The sequence below is a fragment of the Vulpes vulpes genome, chromosome 12, assembly GCF_048418805.1.
Source record: "Vulpes vulpes isolate BD-2025 chromosome 12, VulVul3, whole genome shotgun sequence".
In the NCBI taxonomy this organism is placed as follows: Eukaryota; Metazoa; Chordata; class Mammalia; order Carnivora; family Canidae; genus Vulpes; species Vulpes vulpes.
In genome coordinates, this window is record NC_132791.1 from 145,311,584 (window position 1) to 145,335,388 (window position 23,805).

Genomic DNA, 23,805 nt, shown 5'->3' on the forward strand with positions numbered 1-23,805 from the left:
TGGGTGGGAGCAAGGGAGTTCTGGAGCCTTGGTTTTAAAGGGTACCATTGACATATCCAAAGTTATGCTTTGCAAGGAAGCCAGAAACACAGCCTGCCTACCTCCATCTCCATTGCAAGCCTGGAAGCAAGCCTGTCTATGCTTTTGTGAATCTGAACCTCCATCAGGTTGAGCCAACTCAATCAATGGGGAAATACAAATGCCCACTTCATTTTTATTCAGCTGATTAGAGCCTTGCAGGGCAGAGCTTCCTAGGATAGCATGCCAGAGAAGCTCCAGGAAGTAGAGCTTCCTTAAAAGAAGGCACATCCTGTCATTAGCCACGTGGCATTTCAGAGGGCCAGAGAAGACCCTTCAAAGGAAAAAGAGAAGCTCCAGCTAGGGCAACTTTGTTATCATTTAATGTCAAAACGCAAGAGTATATCTGTTTATAAACATTGAGGAAAGCATCTGACTAGGGATTCTGAATAAGTGAGAGGGTAATTTATCTAAATAAATTTATTTATTAGATAACTATAAATATAAAGGGCTATCCACTCCTAGTAAGATGATATTGTGTTCCACTGACTATAAAGTCTGACTTAAGAGGTTTTGTTTTGTTTTTCATTCTTGGGGTTAGTCTCATAATATAGTCAATATTTTCCTATGATATGCAATGGTGTGAGAAGTAGCATGGTATAATGCTGACAATTGTGTACTCTGTAGCCAGAATCCCTGAATTTGAATCCTGATTTAACCATATTCTAGCTTTATCTTGGGGAAGTTAACTTCTCTGGACCTCAGTTTTCCCATCAGTAAAATGGAGATAATGTAGCACCTACCTTACAATGTCATTGTAATGGTTCAATAAGTAAAACATTGATAGAACACTCAGAACAGGGTCTGACACATAGGAAGAATTTCCTCTCCTCCAATCTTTAAGAGAAATGGCTAGGGCCAGAAGTTGGCCAATTCAAAATCTTCTTAGATTTCATTCATTTTGTTCTTCCTTTAGTATGAAAACAAAGCAACTCTCTGACACTATTAGACTATGGAGATGCTAAATTGGTATCATTCACTGTGTTTTAAAAAAATCCTGCCATAAATGTAGGATGAAAGGAGTCATACTCTCATTCAACAAATATCTACTAATGCTCATTATGCACCTGGCATCACACTTATGTTCAAAATAGTCTATTTGTTTTTAAGATTAATTAATTTATTTGAGAGAGAGAGAGCACTCACAAGGGCTGGTGGGAGGAGCAGAGGGAGAGAATCTCAAGCAGATTCCCCACTGAGTGTGAAGCCCCAAGTGGGACTCAACCCCAGGACCCTGAGTTCATGACATGAGTCGAAATCAGAAGTCTGATGCTTAACTGACTGAGGCACTCAGGTGCCCCTCAGAATATATTCTTCATGAATAAGAGGGAGGGGGCTCTTTTTTGTACTCAGGCTGGACCCTGAAGGCCTTGGAAGAATTCAATGAAGAGAGTTACAGGAAACAGCCTTGGCAAAGGTTCAGAGCTAAATAAATATGGTGGACATGGAAGAAGAGAAAGTTGATTTGGGGCAGGTTCTGCTTATGAAAGCCTGAAGAACTTGATATTACAAGCAATAGATAAGGACCAATTGAGGTTTTGAATAAGAGTAAGAAGTGAGCAAACATGTATACATAAGGAGGGCAGACATGAAGGACTGGGAGGGAAATTGAGTAGAGAGCTTGGGAATATGGGCAGCTTGAAATCTATTCAGGATTCCAAGAGTGAAATGAGGTCCAGATTTACCACAGTGGGTATATAAAGAGGAAAGAGGAATACAAAGAGTCATTTTAAAATCAGAACTGAGGGCACCTGGATGGCTCAAAGGTTGAGCACCTGCCTTTGGCTCACATCATGATCCTGGAGTCCTGGGATCAAGTCCTGCAATGGGCTCCCTGCAGGAAGCCTGCTTCTCCCTCTGCCTATGTCTCTGCCTCTCTCTGTCTCTCATGAATAAATAAATAAAATCTTTAAAATAAAATAAAATAAATCAGAACTGATAGTACTTGGTGACTGACCCTAGGAGATAAAGCACAAAAAAGAATAAAAGGTGATCCTATGTCCTCCAAGCAGCTGAGATGACTAAAGCATTAACATGGCTCAAGGTATAGAGTCCCTAAGAGTTAAAGACAGTTTAAAGACAATCAATTTTATAGACTGATTTGATCAATGAAGGGCATCTTTTTTTTTTAATAAATTAATTTTTTATTGGTGTTCAATTTACCAACATACAGAATAACACCCAGTGTTCATCCCGTCAAGTGTCCCCCTCAGTGCCCGTCACCCATTCACCCCCACCCCCCGCCCTCCTCCCCTTCCACCACCCCTAGTTCGTTTCCCAGAGTTAGGAGTCTTTATGTTCTGTCTAATGAAGGGCATCTTAATCAAAACAGCACATTAAATATTAGTAGCAAAATGGAATGAAATGTCTAATCTAATGCTTCTTTCTACTATACACCAAGGGAAAGGTCACAGTATCATATAAAAAATACAGGCAGACCCAACTTTGAATTTGTTGTACAAGCTATAAGGTCTTATCCTGTCTGAGCCCTGGAGAAAGTATCAAATCTCACAAGATGGTATAAAGCAAAGCAAAAGATATTCAACTTAGTGGAGCTCATAGCTGTTGGGCTCCCTGTCTTCTACACTCAACTCCAACCTGTCTTGATTCTGCAGAGCATCTTCTGAAATTGTATAAACATGTGGACCATGTTTATACAACACATATTCAACAACTATTGGGAGAGAATTTTTGTTGTTGTTGTTTAAAGATTTTATTTATTTATTCATGAGAGACACAGAGAGAGGCAGAGACAGGGGAAGCAGGCTTCATGCAAGGAGCCCGATATGGGACTCGATCCCGGGACTCTGGGATCACGCCCTGAGCCGAAGGCAGATGCCCAACCACTGAGCCACCCAGGCTTCCCTCGGGAGAGAATTCTTGAAGCTCTATTGGATTCTGTAGAGGATTTGCTCAGGAGCAATGGAACAAAGCGTGTTTGGTACAAGAGACACGGTAATGGGAGCTGGAATGTGATTAAGAGATAGGGTTACAGACAGTTGCAGCCTAAACCAAGCAGCAGTGAGCAAATGAGGCCAGTTCATACACATCTGGTCAGATGCTAAGAGAGTGACCACTGGTGACAGTGGTTGATCCAGAGTACCAGAATGTCAGAACTGGAAGGGAACTCCAAAGCATTGTGCCAAATCCTATCATTTTTTTTTAAGATTTTATTTATTTACTCATGAGAGACAGAGACAGAGACAGAGACAGAGAGAGAGAGAGAGAGAGAGAGACAGAGACAGAGACACAGGCAGAGGGAGAAGCAGGCTCCATGCAGGAAGCCCGACGCGGGACTCGATTCTGGGTCTCCAGGATCACACCCCGGGCTGAAGGGAGTGCTAAACTGCCAAGCAACTGGGGCTGCCCAAATCCTATCATTTTACAGATGAGGACACCAACAGAAAAGAAGGTGTAGTGCAAAGTGATGGGAGTAGGACGGTGAGTAGTGGAGACCTCATACGCTGGAATCAGGTAGATCTCAGTTAAATTACCTAACTTCTCTTGGCCTGAGTGTTGTTGACCTTATTTTTAAAATGTCAAAAAAAAATATATCATATGTAGGAGGAGATGGAATTATCAAATGAAATGCCTTATGAAAACTACTAGGCACAGCTGGCTCTGAAGGTCATTCTAGATTCATCTTTACATGCACTCCTCCCCACCCACATTCAAAGTCATCACGTGTACTCTGGTGCATATCTGTTGTGGGGCAAGTGATCAGAAAGCCATGATTCTCCCAGCTTTCTGCCCAGCCCCTAAGTCCACAAGGCCCAGGTCAACAGCCACCCAAATGTGGAGCTACTGCCAACACACTCCCACATTGTAGATACAGGTAGCAGGGAGCTGGAGAGACAGGACTTGCAAGAGTTAAGAGTAAAACAAAACTTGGCTGATGTTTTTGGTCTCTGAGGCCCCAGTGGCAGTCAGCCAACTTGTGTTGTGGCCAAAGGGATCTTGACAACGAAGGAATGGGAAGTGTCTTAAAGGGAGAACTCACTTTGTTTTCTTCCTGGGGGAAGGGTTTTCCTTGTATGATTGAAGTCATTTCTATCTCCAACAAATGATAGGATTTCCTGACATTAAATACCTGCCATCATTAAATGTAAAAACAAAACAAACATGGTTAGATGAGCAATTATTATGGGCCAGGCACTAGACTAACTGCTCTATATGTGTCATATAGCTCATTCATCCCTCGTCATAACTCTGAGATGAGTATTAGTATTTTAATATCGATTTTTAAAACTGAGAAAACAGAAAACAGAAGCACAGAGAAGTAAATGAGCTAAGACTGCATAGCTAATAAGAGTTGGGGGGGTGGGGGGTGGAATCAGGATTTGAGCCAAGTTGCCTAGCTCAAAAGACTGCCTGCTGCCTCGTTGATGCTGTTCTACTGCTACCCAATCGGATTGAGTGGGGGGAGCATGAAGAGCAAAGACCACAGAATGGGAACACAGAAAGCAGCAAACCACACAAGGAGAAATGAGAAAAGAAGAGAGAAGAGGGAGCAGGGTAACAGTGCAAAATCACCCACTCTGCAGAAAAGGACACAGCAGAGGAACCCAGAGCAGCCTGGCCCCGGAAGCTTTGTGGGTAAATGAGTTCTCCAAAGTCAGTAAAGGCTCTTAACAATACATAGCCAATATAAAAGACACACTCGAGAGCACAGGCAGGATGATGAGTGGTGATGAAGAGGTCTCATGTGAAGTCTTTGGCTGCTCTTGACAATGGACAAAAGCCTCACCAACCTAGCTGCCCCAGACTGGAACAGGATAATGGGTGGCAGTCACTAAACAGTGGCTCAGAGATGACAGGATCAGGGACTCGGTGGTTCCATCCTACTATGCCATGTCCTAGTTGTGCACATAGCATTGAGCCTCATTTTCCTCATTTATCAAATGGGAAGAAGAATGACCTTCCTAGGGTTACAGTGAGAGAGAGGTGATATGCTGTTTATATGGCCTCTCACTCAGAGCCCAGCACACTTGTGCATTATGCACAGTAAGAATAATGACTGTCATTACTATCCCCTCAGGTGACTGGTCCACTTTCCTATGAGCCAACTTTGCCCTTGGAGAATCTAGACTCTTGGACTTTGCACACTTTGGATATATGTGCCTTAGACATGGGGTTCATCTCTGCTGTTGCTTTTCCTGCTTTGACTGAAGAACTTGTGAGGAGACCAAGAAAGAGAGTTCAGGTAAAACGGTGATACAAAGAGCTGTGCTTGTATTTATGCTGCAAAACAGCATAAATCCTCTGTTTCAAATTCATAAATGAACTTGGAGAGGATTTGCATATTTTTACACGTTCCTAAAATATGCATTTTGTTATAGTTATTGAGAACTGAGCATCTGTTAGAAATATTATAATCAAAGGCAGGGTTAAGCCTTAACTACAATGGAGCTATTACTATGGAATTGGGAACTATAACCTTTTCCAAACCACACTGTAAAATGACTTTATTTCTCATATTAAACAAAGGTCAACTGTTGATTGAATTGCCTCTGAAATTCTATAAAATAAAATTTAAAAATCTATGGTAACAGAAACTAGATGCGCTCAATAGATTGTTAAGCAAGAAGAGAAAACAGATTTCTCACCCGAGAACGGGAGAAGTGCATTAAGCACCGAAGAAAGCTTTGGAAATTTCTCTGAAACATCCAATGTAGTTTATCAAAGTTTGCTTTAACATACAGCACCAAAGAAGCCTATAAAGTAAAATGTGAGAAACTATAAGCCAATTGGATTAAAAATAATCAGAACAAAGATATTCTGAATAATAGTTTTGTTACTTCTGTAATTATCTCCTCATTTTTTATTAGCCAGAAATTTATATGAGAGCTATTACAGATATTTAGTATGATGGGAACTGGACAAGAATTTCCTCAAATTTAATTTTTGTATGGTGAGAAGAAAGAGGTAAGCATGCTATTACTTATTGTAAACCTCTCTCTCTCTCTCTCTCACTGTCTCTCTTTTTTAAAGATTTCATTTATTTATTCATGAGACACAGGGAGAGAGGCAGAGACACAGGCAGAGGGAGAAGCAGGCTCTCTGCGAGAAGCCCGATGCAGAACTTGATCCCAGGACCCCAGGATCACGACTTGAGCCAAAGGCAGTCACTTAACCGCTGAGCCACCCAGGTGCCCCTATTGTAAGAAGATAATTCTTTATTTTTTTAAATTTTTTAAAAAGATTTTATTTATTTATTCATGAGAGACAGAGAGAGAGAGGAGCAGAGACACAGGCAGAGGGAGAAGAAGGCTCCATGCAGGGAGCCCAACGTAGGACTGGATCCCGGGACTCCAGGATCAAGCCCTGGGCGCTAAACCGCTGAGCCACCCAGGGATTCCCCTGGTGCCCCTATTGTAAACTTCCAATTGTTCTGATGTTACTGTTTTGCCCTTACTTGGGAATACATTAAATATAATTTCTCAAAGGTAAAATTTGAAAAATGATATTATTCAGTGGTTCATAACATAAGTTTGGGAATCAGAAACATCAGTGTACAAGTTCTAAATATTTGGGCAACTCATAAACTCCCTGATTCTCAGTTTTGTCATTTATGTAATGGAGATAATTATTATAACAGTAATCCCACAGAGATTAGATAGAGACAAATGCCTATAGAAAATTTAGGAACAGAGACACCTGGGAGACTCAGTGGTTGAATATTTGCCTTTGGCTCAGGTTGTGATCTTGGGATCCTGGGATCGAGTCCTGCATCAGGTTCCCCTTGGGAAGTCTGTTTCTCCCTCTGCCTCTCTCTCTGTGTCTCTCATGAATATGTAAATAAAGTATTTAAAAAAACATTTAAGAACAGTTTCTGGCACATGGCAGGAGCTCAAGAAATGATAGCTATTTTTATATTAATAAATCTGAGCTCTACTTAAATATTTCCTACTCCTGGGGAAGGCAGTAGTTATAGCTGTACCTACTTGTTACAAGAAATTACAGAGCATTTCCGAGAAAATATTATTCTTATTATTTTCTACTATGCAATATTCATAGATCAAAGGTTGCTCCGAGCAGCCATCTTTTGGTAAGTTATAGGGCAGCTACCTATTAGCAGACCTTACTACTCAAGTAGACCTTGAGAACAGAAAGAAAAAGAAGAACTTAAATCAGGGATGAGCAACTGCAGTAAAGAGGTGATTTGGAGATAATGACCATAAAGAGCTATTCCACTCACTAATCGCTGGGAAAATCAAGAGTTGACCACATACAGACATATGTATCACATATGCACTGACAATATCAAAATTTAAAAAACATATTTTCATAGGCTTTGGTATGGAGGAATGGAAAACTCTGACTCTAGGTCAGAGGTGAATAAAAAACAAAGGACTGTCTGATAAGCTAACAAGACGAAATACATAATTAAATACATAAGGTTCGTAATTCAGCTAGAACAAGTGCTCATATTGCAGAGTGGGTGTAGCAATGGGCTCTTTAAAGGGCTTCAAGAGAGAGGGAGACGCTCTCTTTTCTTTCAGGAAATTTTCTAAAAGCTTCACTTGTTCAGAAGTCTAGCATAGCACAGCAACACAGCAGTTGTCATGTTGGGATTTGGTTGACATTCATTTAGGAGATCGAACAGTAAGATCAAGAGCTTTCTAAGGGATCTGGGAGAGCCAAGGTATGGATGGCACCCAAAATATGAGTGGCTAGCCCCAGAAACTACTCAGATACCAGGTCAGAAATGAAGTACCCTGTGCAGGAGTCAGGGAGCACAGATGCAAAGCAGTTCTAGGCAAGTAACCAAGAACATAGTCAATCGACATTTTTGGAGCAACCACATAACAAGTTCTGGGAAAGCTCACTGAATCCCATATATACAGGTGCAGGGTGAGTATAATATTAACAGTGACAACAGTAATGATAATAATAACAATAACAATAACTATGATTGATTGAAGGCAAAGGTCATACAGTAGTCCCCTCTTCTCCATTGGGGATACCTTCCTAAATCCCCAGTGGATGCCTGAAACTACAGATAGTACCAAACCCTATAAATACTGTTTTTTTTTATATATACATGCATACATATGATAAACTTTAATTTATAAAATAGGTACAATAAGAAATTAGCAACAGTAATAGTACAATAGAACAATTATAAGAATACACTGTAATAAAAGCTATGTGAATGCAGTCTCTCTCTCTCTCACAATATCTTATTGTAAAATACTCTTCTTGTGATGATGTGAGATGATAAAATGCCTACATGATGAGATGAAGTGAGATGAATGACATAGGCAGTGGGACTTCGTGTTAGGCTACTATTGACCTTCTGAAGTCAGACGGAGGATCATCTATTGACTGGTTGACCATGGGTAACTGAAACTGCCAAAAGTGAACCCACAGATAAAGGGGGACTACTATATGATAAAAGCAACGCTTTTGTGATGCTTCTAACAACTCTGACTCACCCTCATCATACCAGGTTAGGTCACACATTTAAAAAGCTCTTTGAGAATTCAGTATTTCCCTTATAGCACTTTGCTCATTTATAATCACTTAGTTACCCTTATTAATTTAATGTCTTTGTCACTATATTGTAAGCTTCACAAGGTGTGTGTTCATGTTACTTATCATATGTACCTAGGACATAGAATGATGTTTGGAGCTTTAATAAATACTTGCTGAAAACCTTGTAAATTGTGATAGATTAAAAAGCAAAGAAAGAAAGAAAGAAAAAGAAAAGGAGGGAGGGAGGGAGGGACGGAGGAAGGAAGGACGGAAGGAAGGAAGGAAGGAAGGAAGGAAGGAAGGAAGGGAGATGACTTGCAGCTCAGGCTTGCCCAAAAGCACACAGCCAGTAAATTGCAGAGGCAGGATTTGAACCCAGGTTTGTTTTGACTTCTAGGTCTATGTACTTACCTGCTATATCATATAAATCATTAGAAAAGGAAAACAAAGCTCTTAGTATAAAGAAGATTGGAACAGGAACAAGCCCCACCTACAGGAAGCTTCCTGTGTTTTCCTCTGGGTTACAGATACATTTCAGAGCACAGTTTCAGCCCCCGAAGGAGGAGAGGAGCTAGAGTCAGAGGCGTGCACAAGTGAGTCTAGTTAAGGGAGACAGTAAGGATCTACATCAATGAAATTGAGCGAGGACACAAGAGGTTTTAATGGAAATGTGTGGAGAAAAATGGAACACGGAGAGGTCAACCTCTGTTAACAAAAAGATCTCTTAAGTACTTCTATTTTTCTGATCTGGCTTAGAGGGGAAAGAGCTTCAGTGATGAAAGCCAGCCTAATAAACTATCTGATTCAGTATCAAAATGACTATCAAATAATTGAAGTGCTTCAAAGCCATTAAAAACAAGTACATGAAAAAAAAAAACATGATATACTAAGATCTTCATCTTTTTTACCTGTCAACATGACTCTGAAAAAAATCTACTATCAGAACCATTTGGGTTATAAAAAGAGTTTTTCCAATAGCTGAATTAAACCATCACCTGAGCCCTGAGGCCTCAGCAGTGACAGTGCTGAATGGCATTGGGGAAGGGCACCACAGTCCCTTCCAATCTCTCTTAGCTTTCCTGAAAATAAACATAACATTTAAATAAAGTCAGAGTATTTATTACTCAAACACAGACTCAAGACGATCTCCTCTCAAAACAATAACAACAACAACAGAAAAAAAAAAAAGAACAAACCCAGAGGGCCATCTGTAGCTACTTCAGTCCATCCAACATCCAAAATAATTGCTTAAAGATGCAAATGGAAATGTGACCTTCTCCTAAAACCCCTTCAGTGGCTTTCCACTGCCTCCCAATCAATTCCAGATCCATCTCCATTGCTCACATAGCCCTGCCTGATTTGAATCTTGCCTTCCTTCTCTGCTGTTTCCTTTCCCTGCTTTCACTAGTCTCCAGCCACACTGGCTTTTCTTTTGTTCTTTGAGCTTAAACAAGATCCAGGCAGTCATTTGCCCCTGCAGTTCTCATTCCCTGAAATACTCTACTCTCAGATCTTTACATGTCACAGTGTGATGAAGTCTCAGCTTAAATGCTTCCTTTACCACCTAAAGCAGCTTTGACCACCACTTTCCACTCTTTTCCAAATGATTCTTCGTTTTTCACTGATTTTATCACCATCTGAAATTCTCTTGTTTATTCATTTGGTTTGTGAGTCTTGTCTCCTCATAGTTGAATGCAAGTTCCAGCAGAGCAAGGACTCTATGTGTTTTGCTTACTTGTATCCCACACTTAGAACCATGGCTAGCTCACAGAATTCCACTGCCACTAAAAAAAACCTTCCTCCGTATCTTAGTCAAAATTCATCAGGGGAGCAAAACTCTATGCCTCAATCTGCCGGTGTAAGGTGGGTTGCCACAAAGATAGAAGATGGTGGAAAACTCAAAAGAAGAAATCCAGATTAAATAATTTGATCTAATAATAAGATTGCATGGATTAGATCTCGCTGAGATTACATACAGAACAATATTTGGTTCTGTAACTAGGCCAAGGTAGATGTTATTTGAGCACACTTTGAAATGCGTTTTAATCGTTCCACTACGTGTTCATTATTAGAAACAATATTTTTACTCAGTTTCGCAAAATTACATGTAGCATTTTCTTTTTTTTCATGTAACATTTTCTATTCAAATAAATATTTCATCAAATGAGGGAAGGTGTTCTTCTCCTAGTATCCAGGAATGAAGAAAATCATTTGTATATGTGAAAGGTGGAAAGTATGAGGAGAGGAGTTAACTGTAATAGGGATACAACCTGAAACCCTTGTCATAGAGGATAGAATTTTAAAACTAGTTAGTACCTTCAAAATTATTTAACCTAACCTTTACTTGAAAATAGTTTCCAAGATACTAAATATAACAACAACCCTAGTACTACGTTATATTTATATATTAATTTACTGCTTTTAGAAATATTTTCACATATATTTTGTGCTTTGGTATTCACAACCAAGTGAGAAAGGCAGGAGAGCTCATTTCCTACTCCACAGATGGGAAAATGGAAGAGATGGTGACTTGCTCAAAATAAACAGCCAGGATCTTTAAAGAGGATACAAGAAAATCAATTCTTACCCACCTGGCAAATTTTTGACCTCATCCTCATTGCTAACAAAGAATGGTGCCAGGAGATATGAGAATTTTTTGAATTAAAATCAATTATTCTTTCTACTGCTTTGCTTTCTCTTCCCAATGTTAAATAGTTTGTCCAAAGTCACTCAGCTGGCAGGGAGCGATGTCAGAACTAGAACCTAACACAGAACTCCTTCCGCCTCACCAAGCTACCTTATTAAATGAAAATGAAGAATTCATGACACATCATGTCACTCATTAATATGAGCCATTCTAGCTCAATATACAAATCAAGCTCCAGCTAACAGTCTAAATGTCTGACAACAGGGGAATAGGTACATAAATGACAATGCAATGGAATATTCTATAACCAGTATAAATAACGTTTGTGGAGACTGTTTCATAAGGATGATAATGATGGCTAACACCTCTTGACTGAGTGTTTACTGTGTACCAAATACTGTTTTTATGTATATTATATGTCTCATGTATGTAATTATATATTATAAAAATAATACTAATCATATATAACATGTTCTATCATTTAATCCTTATAATAGCCTTTTCTGATATGGATTATGCCATACAAAGAAGAAACTGAAGCACAAAAGGGTTAAATAATTTGCCTAAATGTTATATAGTTGGCAAGTGTAGAGGGGACAAGGTTTGCATCTGGGAAGTTTGTCCCAGATCCTATACTCTTAACTAATATACACACTGCGTAGGACAGTGGTTAACATCTAATGTCAAGCGAAAAATTTGTGTGTGTCTGAGTGAGTATATACACACATGTATGTATACATATAGATAGATCAAATTGAGTTCTTTGACATAAATATTTATTTTGCCTATAAAGCCATTAAGAGCTGGCATTCATTGAGTGCTTACTTAACATCTCAGGTTAAGTGCTAACTGAAATCCATACATTATCTTAATTAATTCCCCCACAATCTTATGTGGAAGGTGTCATTTCACTCTCTTTACTGGTAATATTGCTGAGACTTAAAGAGCTTCAGATTGTCCCCGAAGTCCATGTTCTACACTCAACAAATTGTAGTAGTGGTTAGTTATTTCATAATAACGAGATAATTGGTGATTTCAATTTCTCCTTTGTATCTTCCTATTTTCTGAGTTTTCTACAATGAAACCTGATCTCTCTTAAAATGAGAGCAAAACAATTAAAGTAGTCAAGCAGACTGTGTGAAATACTAGGTTAACTGCATGCTTCTGAACCAAAGTGTGGCTCTCAGCCAGACTGATCCTACGCAGCAGATGGGAGCTCTGGGGAGAAGAGAGGGCTTATGATCCTGGGTACTGCCTGGCATCCAGGAGCCATACTGGAGCCTTCAATGTTCCCAGCAGAGTAACATTTAATATACCTTTGCTATGGACCAAATACTTTTCTCAATATTTTACATATGTTAACTTATATAAGCCTCATGATAACCGTACACTGGGTGGCTTGCATATTTCCCAAAAAGTTGTGATCCCTCAACAGCATTCATTCATTCACTGAATTTTTGTTGAGTACTTACCCGTGCCACACATTGGGAATAAAAAATTGAGTGAGACATGGTCTCTGCTTTGGCAGAGTCCTTGGTTCTTGGTGGAAGAGCAAACAAAGTAGGTATATAAACAGAAAATAGCAGCTAAATAGTATTGAGAGCTTAACACTTTACCTCAAGACTGTAGCCTCAATCCCTACCCACCAGCCTGCTCTATGGCTTCTAGACTTGCCATCCCAACAATCAAGTGAACCAGTTCCTTAAAAATATCTCTTTCTCTCCCTCTCTTTCCCTTTCCCTCACCCTCTTTCTTCCCCTCTCCCTGACCCTCAACCTCTCCCTCTCTCTTTCTCTCTCTCTCTGTCTCCTTCATAACTTATTGGTTCTGTAATCTCTGGAGAACACACTGCTACAAGTGCACTTTCTGATTTAATCCTTACAACAGCACATGATTAAATTAACAATGAGAAAGTTACTGTTATTATCATTTCCATCTTCTAGATGAGGAAGCAGGTTCACTAGCTTCCCAAGGTCACGTACATGACATTAAATCTAGACCAGCCTGACTCCAAAGCCAGTGCTCTTAAACCTTCTGATATGTGGCCTTAGGAGGGCAAGAACTGATTGTCAAGTGAGCTCAGGGAGCACCTCACTTTCAACCTGGGGAATGTGGAGAGGCTTCATTGAAGAGGGGCACTTCTGTTCAACCTTGAATGATCAGAACAGACTGTGACTGTGTGGATAAGGGTAGGAATAGCACATACAAAGGAAAGAGGACATGGAGCTCCTGGCTGGCTGGCATAGTGGGATATGAGCAGATAAAGAGCCTGTGTGTGAAAGTGTTACACAGCAACTAAAGCATTTGTACTTCATCTTAGAAGCATGGGAACAATCAAAGGCAGATGGGGAAAGTGATGCCTTTGATGGCTGTGAGAAGCATGGATTGGAAGCAGCAAAATCTGATCAGGTGTGGTAGCAGAAGATGAAAGGGAGAGGACAAAGCCAAGATCTTTTAGGAAGGATAATCTATAACTCTAAAGAACCTACCGCTATGAGGCAAGCAGGAAGGAGAAATGAAAAATGAATCCAATCACTGACTGTGGCTTGGCTATCTGGTAGACACAGGTCTTTGAATTGGAGGCACAAGGAGGCTAAGGAAAACTTGGTGGTTAAAGTCTATAGTACAGCGGTAGGGTCCTACCTGTTGTGAGGCTTGCATTTCCTACTACTGCTACCATACCTAGTGCTGTGAGCAATTTTTCACATGCCATCTTTCGGTGATACACTAAGGGCATTTGTAAAGGTTGGATGTACAGTGAGACCACCTACATCCCAGGTTTACTCATTGTTTTTCAACTTTGGGAAGCTGCCTATGGTAGGGAAAGCAACATGATATCATCTCATGTGCCAGTCCCAAACAACTAGCAGAAGTGGCCTGGAATATGATGTTAAGATAGATGCTGAGGCCAGAGAGAAAGACAGTTAAGATTGATTAGTGATGCCTTCCAAGGTCAAGAAATGGATAGTGTAACCCATGGACATTGGGAATCAAGGATGGTGGAACATGCTAGTAATTAACAGTACGGCGAGGAGAAAAGAAATCTGTAGATCTATCTGCAGAAGAGGTCCAGCAATAATCTACTTGACCAGTCAAATAGTGAGCTGTAATGCTTAGCCACTGAATGCTAAGGAACCCACATATAACAATAGGACTAAGAAAGAGAGTGATCTGAGAAAATAACTGGCATTTGCACCACTCTTTTTCAGATGTTCTCATATTTATTATCTCATTCTACCTTCCCTATGATTCTGTGAGATAGAGAGCCAGCATTATTCCTACCTTATAAATGGGGATGCTGAGGCCAAAGCAGTGCCAGAACTCATTCAAGGTCATAGAGCTAGTCAGGAGATCCAGCCCCTTCAAGTCACACTCAACTCTAACTCTAGGATTGGAACCACGAACTAAGGTAAGAGCATGATATTTATCTATTTACTTAAATACATGGAAAGATGAGTCCAAGAGGCACCACAGAACCAGTATCAAAATGCCAGGCTTTTGAATGCCCACCTGTCACTAGACACATGGATAACATAGGCTCATGCCAACTGACCAACACAAAAGGAAGCTGGCTTTCCTATCTCTGAAGATTCACAGATGTGTGCTTATGTGTTACCTTGGAGTCCCTCTCTTGAACATCCCCCTGTGCTTTTGTCCAGAAGCACTGACGTCCTTGCTGTTCTGCCCATGTTCTGAGCATTTGTACATGCTCTTTCTCCCACTTCTTTGGACTCATCCCCTGAATAATTACATGGCTGCTCACCCTCTCCACTCCTTCAAGTCTTTGCTCATATGTCTTCTCAGTGAGGCTACCCATTACCACCTTATTTACAATTGCAATCCCATCTACCCTACTCCTTCCTCTCTCCCACAATTTCCTCTATCTCCTTTCTCCACTTGATTCTTCTCCAAAGTTCTTATCCCCATCAAATGTACTCTGTGTTTCATTTTATTTTCCCATCTCTCTTGCATCAAACAGGAAGGTCCATGTAGGCAGGAATTTGTATTTGGACCTCCAGCACAGAGTCGAACACCTAGTATGCATTCATACAATTCATGCAATTTCTGATGAATAACACAGACAGTTCTATGCTAGGGACTAGAGATAAGGGTTGTGTAACTGCACCTTTCTCTTCCAATACTGAAAAGGGGCAAAATTAACCAATGGCATCCATACAAAAGAACAGCAGAGGAGGAGTAGCCAATGAAAGGCAGATAGTAATACATTTGGACTATTCTTGTATTAAGACAAGCATATTTTGAGATGGGAGGAAAAAGACTCAATAATTCAATTTAAACCTTGGAGGGAGTAAGTATGGGGAATCCAAACCATTCAGTGAATGCCAGAGACTCTTAAAACTAGAAGTTCTAGAGATAGGCAGATCAATTCTCTCATTTTGTTTGCAATGAAACAGAACCCCAGGAAGGTAAAGTAACCTTCTCAAGGCACACAGCCAAGCAGTCACAACATTTAGACTCAAACCTAAGTCTGCCTCTGGGTCCATGCTCTTTCTACCAAAAACATCCAAACTACACAAATTCAGTAAACAAACTGAGCTTCTAAGACTAATGAATTCTCTGATCAGGAATAATTTGGCTTTTGAAAAACCTCATTTACCATCATCACACTGCCACAAATACATTGTACAACATTATGCTCATCTGTATTCATTTACTTACTTAAAAATACTTGCCAGATTCCAAGTCAAACTCCAGCTCTAGAAGCCAGTGTTTCCAGATCTGGTCATAAACCAGAGAAAAGGAAAGATAGTCCAGGGAGAGAAAGATGAGGTAGAAGGATGAGGGAAGTAGATATAGGGAGGGCAGAAATAAAGGAAAGCAGAAGGGAGAGAAAAAATGAAAAATATGTATAGGCACATTGACAGCACTGCTCCTGGGATTTTCTCGGGATTTGTTTGAATGGCTGTGCTATCACTTGTCTTTCCCACTATAAAATAATTTCTTCAGAGCTAATCATCAAAATGATTCAAACTCAAGCACATATTTTCAAATGGACCATTTCTTTTTCTTTTGCTTCCCAAAATATATTATCTGTATCTCACAATATCCCATTCCATAATACTTCATTCTTTTTCTTAATCACTTCATGTTTATTCTCCAGCGAGAACACAAATTTGAGCATTTATTTTTTCCTACATCAACTATAATGCCCCAAATAATACCTTACAGTGTTACCACATGAAGCCATCAGGGTCATTTATATCTGGTTTTCCTCACTTCTCCAATGGATAAACACACTAAGCATCCACTGTGTATCAAGATCTAAGAATGAGGAGGTGAACCTGATAGACCAGAGTCCTGTCCTTGTGGAGCTTAGCTCTGAGTGAGAAATTCAGCCCATACACCGTTAAACGACCATGAATCATAAATACATCTCTGAGGAGAGAGAGTGGACTGGAAGGTACTCAGGGGCCCAGGCCTGTGTGTTTGAGAGCTTGGGATGACTAGAGGATAGGGAAGTCCTCCAAGGAGGTGGTAGTTTTGCTGGGACCACAAGAAAACAGTCTGGGAATTGGCAAAATCATGCTCTAGGTAGAGCAAAAGCCCTGAGGCAGAAAAGTTGTTTGTTCCAAACACTCTGACACTGGCAGTAAGGCATTCCACGAGCTTGGACAGGCCTGGCAGGTCTGAGTATGCAGCCTTCCATCTGCAATGGATTTTAACAGAAATGAGAAGATACAGAAGCTTTTTAAACAAGCGACATGACATAAGATATTTAAATAGAGATTCTAAATATCTCCCTGAAATTCTGTGGATGTAGTTAGAGGGCAAACATGTGCCAAGAATGCAGACTGACCCCTCCTCAGTGGACACTGACCTCCACCCACCGTAGCTCTCTCCCTGGTAAGCAAACCATCCAGTGCTCACAGAAATATTTGGTAGTCAACATAGGAACCAGTTAGGCCCAACACTCCTGCCACACACACCCCTTTGTCCTGGAGGATATCTTGCCCTTCTCAGGCCCCTCAGTCCCCTTCCATCTCTGATCTTCTCCTTACTCAGTTCATTACTCCTCAGAGATTTTTTTTAGACAGGAGCCCAAAACCATCATGATCCCTTAAGCATTTTCTTCTTCCAACCCCTGTACCATCATCTCAGTAAATTCTCTCTCCCTTTATTAATTCCATTCTCAAGTTTACATAACGAAAGTAATGACAGTTTAACAGTAGTATATATGATAAAATTGAACTGAGAAAAGTAAACCGTGAGTATGGAAGTAAAATTGAACATAATTGAAAATTTAGTGTCATAAGTCTCTACAACTTCTGAAAATATACCTTAAAACTCCCTTCATATTTTTTCTCCATATCCTTGTTGTCCTCTAATGAAACCTTCCTTTTCACAAATAGCATCATTTACAATTGAAAACATATTTAATTCCATTGTTCCTTTCTGGCTACTTACTGTGGTAACCATACTGTTCTTCACACATTTCGTTGCAAATATTTAGTATTTCAACTAGATAATGGGTTAATAGCCTTTGAACGAGTGTGAGAATCTAATCAACATATATGTCATTATTCCTATGGGAATACTTGTTTCAAATGAGCAATTCATAAACAAACTTTCAGGAACATAAGAACTGTGAGTTGGTGACTTCCTGCAATTTGTTTATTTGAAACATGGATAATGTATGTGGCAAGTCCAACAGAAAGAATTATCCAGAGTCTTCTAGAATGGTTTGTCTAAGATAATTTTTTGAAGACTGCATATTCTTCTTAGAAATTTAAAATTTTGACCTCTGGAATTGTTTGGGAACTTATATATATAAGAAGGCTCCTTCTGACACAGAGCCTTGGGGAAGAAGAGAAATGACATACATGATGACCCATATATTAGAATCTCATATGCATGCTTAAGATTTTCCAAAATAACTTCACTCTTTCTGGGAAGTATTTATTCTCTTTAAAATTTCTTTGCTAACTAGAAAATGAACAGGTCCAGCTCCAAAATGCTTTGTTTCTTTTTGATCAGATCAAAGAATTTTCCAAATAAATAAAACTCTATTTCTAGATAGGAAAAAACAATCTTTACTATTATGAGGTTCATTGCAACAACAAAAGCTCAGTTAATCTAGAATCGTTCAAAATTGTCTAAGAAGTTTGAGATAAAGAGCATTAACGAGGAGTTGAGGGTATGGTTCTGTGCGTATTCATATTTAAAAGAGAGACAGAATGTGTCCACCCAAGAAACCAAGTTCTAGTTTTCAATTAGGTTAAGATGCCCATCTTGATACAAATTTTAAAAAGGTTCCTATTATAAAATATTATGATGGGCCAAATGTATGAGCTTTGTTGCTAAGTGAACTTGAGTCCAGAAAATTCTCATCTCCATTTATCAGAATTCAAGAAAACCATGTAATTAGGTCTTCTGAGGTAAATACGTTAATGTAAAACATCCAGGTGACTATGATGGTTCATTGTTTTTCCTCTAAAATTGAAGGAAGCAATAAATATATGACGTTATAAAGGACTCCAGTTTATACTATTTATAAGAACTTGAATTGACCAAACAAACAAACCATGAACTTGGGTTCACATTCCATTTTGCCATTTTTCTGCCTCAAAATATTATTTTTTATTTTTGCAAGTTTGAAAAAGTATTGCATGCAGAATACACTTACAGATCATCGTGAATGGTAAATATAATAAAATGTATTAAATCATCCTATACATTGTAATTATATACAATAAACCCTTAATAATGTGCTTATTAATTTAAAAAAGTTGTTATATAGGATGAAACCACTGGCACCCAAAACCTTACCCTTCTAGGACAGCACCTAAGAGCCTGACTATGGAACTAAAAGCACAATAACTTGCAGTGCAGTTCTGCAAGATGAGGGAAAACTTCCTAGGCTGCCCTACAAATAAACAGATGTCCTAAGAAACCCTGACTTTGTTCCATTTATCTTTGAAGGGATATCCAAAATGGCATTTTCAAACTTTAACGATAGTATGCGATAACAACAGAATCCTTCAAGAGTTGCCCTAATCACACAGACTGCATAGAAAGCTTAACCAGTACACGTGCCTGTTAGCAAATGACTACCTTTGCTCACCCTCTTTCCCTTCACAGTCACACCACACAGGGCTCCCTATCATGTGGCATTCCTTAGGAAAAACACAACTCGATACCAACCACTGCCAAATAATAAAGACTGCAGTAATCGGTGAGTCAAATATCAAATTAAAATATATGTTTTTAAATCAAAAGATTTGAAAGGAATCATGGAGGGACAAACTACTGGTAAGATGTTTGAGGTCGGGCAGCCCAGGTGGCTCAGCGGTTTGATGCTGCCTTTGGCCCAGGGGTGATCCTGGGGACCCGGGATCAAGTCCCAGGTCGGGATCGCTACGTGGAGCCTCCTTCTCCCTCTGCCTGTGTCTCTGCCTCTCTCTGTGTGTCTCTCATGAATATATAAATAAATAAAATCTTAAAAAAAAAAGATGTTTGAGGTCCCTGCAGTATTATTTCACTACCTTCTATGAAGTTAGCATCACTGGGGAGGTAGTAACCTTCCTCATCTATGACCAAGATTTCCAATAGGCATTGAATGAATGGAGCCCATATCTTGTTCCATCAAAACAAGAACACAAAACTAAACTATGAGCCATTCTGAAGAATCTTTGTTTACTCCTGTTTTACACAAAGTAGAGAAGTAGCTTTGAAAAGTTGCCATGGCCATGCTTTTTCTGAACAGCAGACTAAAACACTTTGGTGAATATAGAAATATATACAGTGTAAATGTGGGCTCTCTCCCTTCCTTAATAATATATATATGCGTCGACTACTACATGTGTGTGTAACTGTGTGTGTGTGTGTGTGTGTGCGTGTGTGTATGTGTATGCACGCACCGATGCATATATGAAATGTACTGTTGAGGAGAGACATCATTTAACCATCTTAATGTCGGGTGACACATTCTCAGAGCCCACTAATGTTTCAGCAGAGGGCTTCCATGACAGGATTTTAGGGTGACTTTTTAGGGGGTTCCTTATCTTTCCAAGGTTATTGTGATGGATGGAACGAACAGCCTAGTTGCCTCTAGGGATGAGTTAAGTGAAAAATAATAACTGCTCTGTCACATATTTGGAATAAGAGCAATTCAGAGGTGAATTCTGGGATGCAATATCAGAAACATATATATATTGCCAAAAAGACTAGCAACTAAGTTAAAAGGTTTTTGATAGGCAAATTGATTTCTAGTTAAGGTTCCTACCTGCCTTAAAAGGTCACTGAACCATTAAGATAATAAGTCTTGAAAAGCATTTAAGTATGAACTATGAGTAGATAAAAATGATTAGTTTCATATAAATTTCGAAGCCAATGGGAACAGCTGTCCATTTTCTTTTTCAGGGATTTGACGGAAGGCAACTGCATCCATAGTGTCACCTCTAATTCAAAACAGTACTAGCATAGCATCCTTCATTAGATGAATTTGGCAGACTCAGAGCAATGGTGCTAATTCAGCTCCAACACACGTCTTTGTTACAGTTCTCCTTTCAGTTTAGGCAGCTCAGATAGGCTTATCATAGGGCTTTGAACTGCCTGACATTCTCGGATGGCACAATAGACAATATTCCCAGGAAAGTCATTAATGAGCGTCAATAAATATTACTTCCTTCAAAAAAGACACTTTAACTCCATAGTTTGCAAGGCAAGAAGTAAAAATGAAAGATCTTCTACTTGCCTGTGTAAGATTCAAACCTAATTAGGATGTATGCAGATTTCTCATTAGGAAATGCTACAAATGAAATTTAGCTGGAGAAACATAGTAAGTTCCTCTATAGACAAAATTATTTTTCTTTCTTTCTTCCTTTCTTTCTTTTCTTTCTTTCTTCTTTCTTTTTTTTCTGAAGAGAGTAATCTACATGAGTTTAAATTGAAAAGTGTTACAGTAATACTCTTTCTGTTTGTCTTGCCTTGTTATTCAAAGATTAAATTCATTTTCTATTGATGAAAATGATTACATCTTAGGCCGTTAGTAATCTCAGTTTATTTAGACCTGTATTTTAAAGAACTAGCTTGAGAGCCCTTTGCAGACAAGACCCAGGCTCCATGACAAAATGATACCCAATTTCTCTTTTAAGGCTATTTTCTAAAATCTGTGGGCCATGACTGTAGAATTCTTCACTCCCTCAAATTACATTAACAATGTTTGACATCATGACAGAGAGAGCAAAAAGAATTCATTTCTCCCGAAATAAGTGGGCTATACCACTGCTTTTTGAAACCATCCTTCTCTGATTCCATTTTGGTAAATTTCTAATGAATGTTTAAAATCTGTAGGACAGACCTTGGCTTAAGAGGTGGCCTCTCTGCCATTTTCATGGCTGATTTGAGACCCATTATGCACTCGATTCTGCATTGTGAAATCCAGGCTAGGGACAAATTTCTGCCTGTCATCTCAGGAAAGGCCAGGAGTTTTGCACCATCCTTCAGTGTGAAAACAAAATCAAAGCCAGGGTAAGGCTGCCTGCTTCTTTCTTAATCAGCTTGATGCTTTTTTGAGGCAATCCCGGCTGTCAGTATCTCAGGCTTGGAAGGGTAATTCAGTAGAATAAAATATAGTTTAAACAACATCTCCCCAGGGAAAGTTCCTTCTTACACTTAATATTGAATGCAAAAAGGTAATCAGTAAATAATCATTTGGTGCTTGGTTAGGAATCATTGCACAGGAATGCATTTAAGAAGAACAAAATTCTTTTTTTAACCCGGTAAGACCCTGAATCCGGGGCTAAGAGGCCCAGATATTTTCCTCATATTGCTCATTCCGTTGCAATGGCATCCTCCTATAACTATATCTTATGGGCCAAATTTGCTGCACCTGTCACCCCAACAATAAGAAGTAAATTGCAGAGATAAAAATAAAAGAATTTTTTTAAAAATGTTAAGCAGTTCACTGAAAATGACAGCACGGATAACTCTGTCAATGACCTCTCCTCGCTAATGTCAATTTCAGAAAACAAGTTTCCATTGTAAATGTTTAATCAGTGTAGTCCCAGGAACCCAGAGCAGAAAACCTTATCTTCTCTCCCAACTTATTTGCTCTGCAAGCTCTTTCTTAGCTCTATCTCTGCTCCCTGGAAGCACTTTATGGTTTTGTGGTTTGTTGTTGTTCTCTCTCTCTCTCTCTCTCTCTCTCTCTCCTCTCTCTCTCTCTCTCAAGAGCTGGGAGCTCTGTAGGTTCTGAGCTAAACAGAAGCCTTGTGGTTTGATTCCATTAGTCTGAGCCCTGGTCCGCGGCAAGCAAACTGCAGCATTGCTGCTTGCAAATCCTGGCAACCAGGTTCTAGACCAGAGCCACAAACCCTGGCTGCACACATTCTTCAAGGCCGTTCTGCCCAAACCTTGCCTGAAGCCAGTCAACCACAGCAGAAAGCATCCTACCTTCCATCATGGTGGCGGAATTGCATTCCTTAATTTCCCAAGGAGTCTGAAAAAATACAGGAGGATAGGATTCCAGGTCCCAGCTAGGTCCTCGCAACGCTGCCGCCGAGGGGTCTGCTCTGTCCACTGCCGAAGCCAAACGAGACGAGTGTTAACCCCCAAGACAGGCCATGGATGCTGCTGGTGCCGCTTCACCTACGGGCTCCCGGGAAGATGCTGCGAGAGAAAGGGAGAGGAGCGGCAGCCCGGCCGAGCTGCACCGCCTGCGCCGCCCCGGCCAATCCCTTCGGCGCTGGACCGCGTCACATGGCAGCCAGCCTGCGTCTCCTGACACAATACCCCGGGAGAGCGCACAGAACCTATTTTCCGTCCCTATTCCCCTCCGCTCCCACCCCTCCCGCTGGTCACCAAATGCACGGCCCCTTCCCCACCTGGTGACGTACTTCCCCGCCCCTCCTCGTCGTCTTCTGGAGCCCCCTTGCAGCGGCTGGGTCCCCGCGGTTGATGTCAGAGCTGCCAGCTGGACGGGGGGCTCGGGCACGCGAGGAGCACCTACGTGGCTCGCTGCGGAGGGCATCGGTTTGTTTTGCTTTGTTTTAAGAAAAACTGGCCAGTAATTGCATGCACTCTGAAGTCTTAGCCGCACACTTCTAAGCTCCCATTCCCGTCGTCTTTGGCCCTGAAGGAACTCCAGACGTTAAGGTCTGTGGCCTCCGCACACGCGTGAGTCAGTCTCTCTCTCCCTCTCTCTCCCATCTCTCTCTCCCTCCCTCTTTCTTTCTCCCTCCCTCCCTCTCTCTTTCAAGAGAGAAAGAAAAAAAAAAATATCAATCCGGCTGACGTCACATCAGAAGCAATTATCCCCAAAAGGATGATGCAGAAGAAATTTCATCCCAGCTGCCTTCAACAGAGCCAGGGAATTAATCGCGCGTGACATGCCCGAGGGCTGGGAAGTGTCATTAAAACAAAGAAACAAAAGAACCCACCCGAGTGGGGGCTCTGGAATCAACCTGGCAACGCTCGAGGTCATTCCTGGGGCGGGAGGCGGGAGGCGGGAGGCGGGGGCGAGGACCGCAGGCCGGGCGCCCGGAGCACCTGGACGCGCCCCGCTCCCCGCTCCCCGCTCCCCGCTCCCCGCTCCCCGCTCCCCGCTCCCCGCTCCGGGCCCCGCACGCGGCAGCCGCCGC

At 40.6% G+C, this 23,805-nt stretch overlaps 1 protein-coding gene across 34 annotated transcripts in view; it reads right to left on the bottom strand.

The window, feature by feature from the left end:
• The window catches only part of SGIP1 (SH3GL interacting endocytic adaptor 1), a 197,469-nt gene extending 173,925 nt beyond the window's left edge, over positions 1-23,544 (bottom strand). For 11 of the 34 annotated variants that reach the window (XM_072730650.1, XM_072730633.1, XM_072730647.1 and 8 more), the window contains exons 1-2: positions 23,050-23,544; positions 22,619-22,744 (exon numbers count right to left, since the gene is read on the bottom strand). In XM_072730650.1, the coding sequence (XP_072586751.1) occupies positions 22,619-22,628 (10 nt within the window). In that variant the 5' untranslated portion in view covers positions 22,629-22,744; positions 23,050-23,544. The other 23 variants (XM_072730640.1, XM_072730631.1, XM_072730625.1 and 20 more) reach the window with 6 other exon arrangements.
• Between the last annotated feature and the right edge of the window lie 261 nt (positions 23,545-23,805).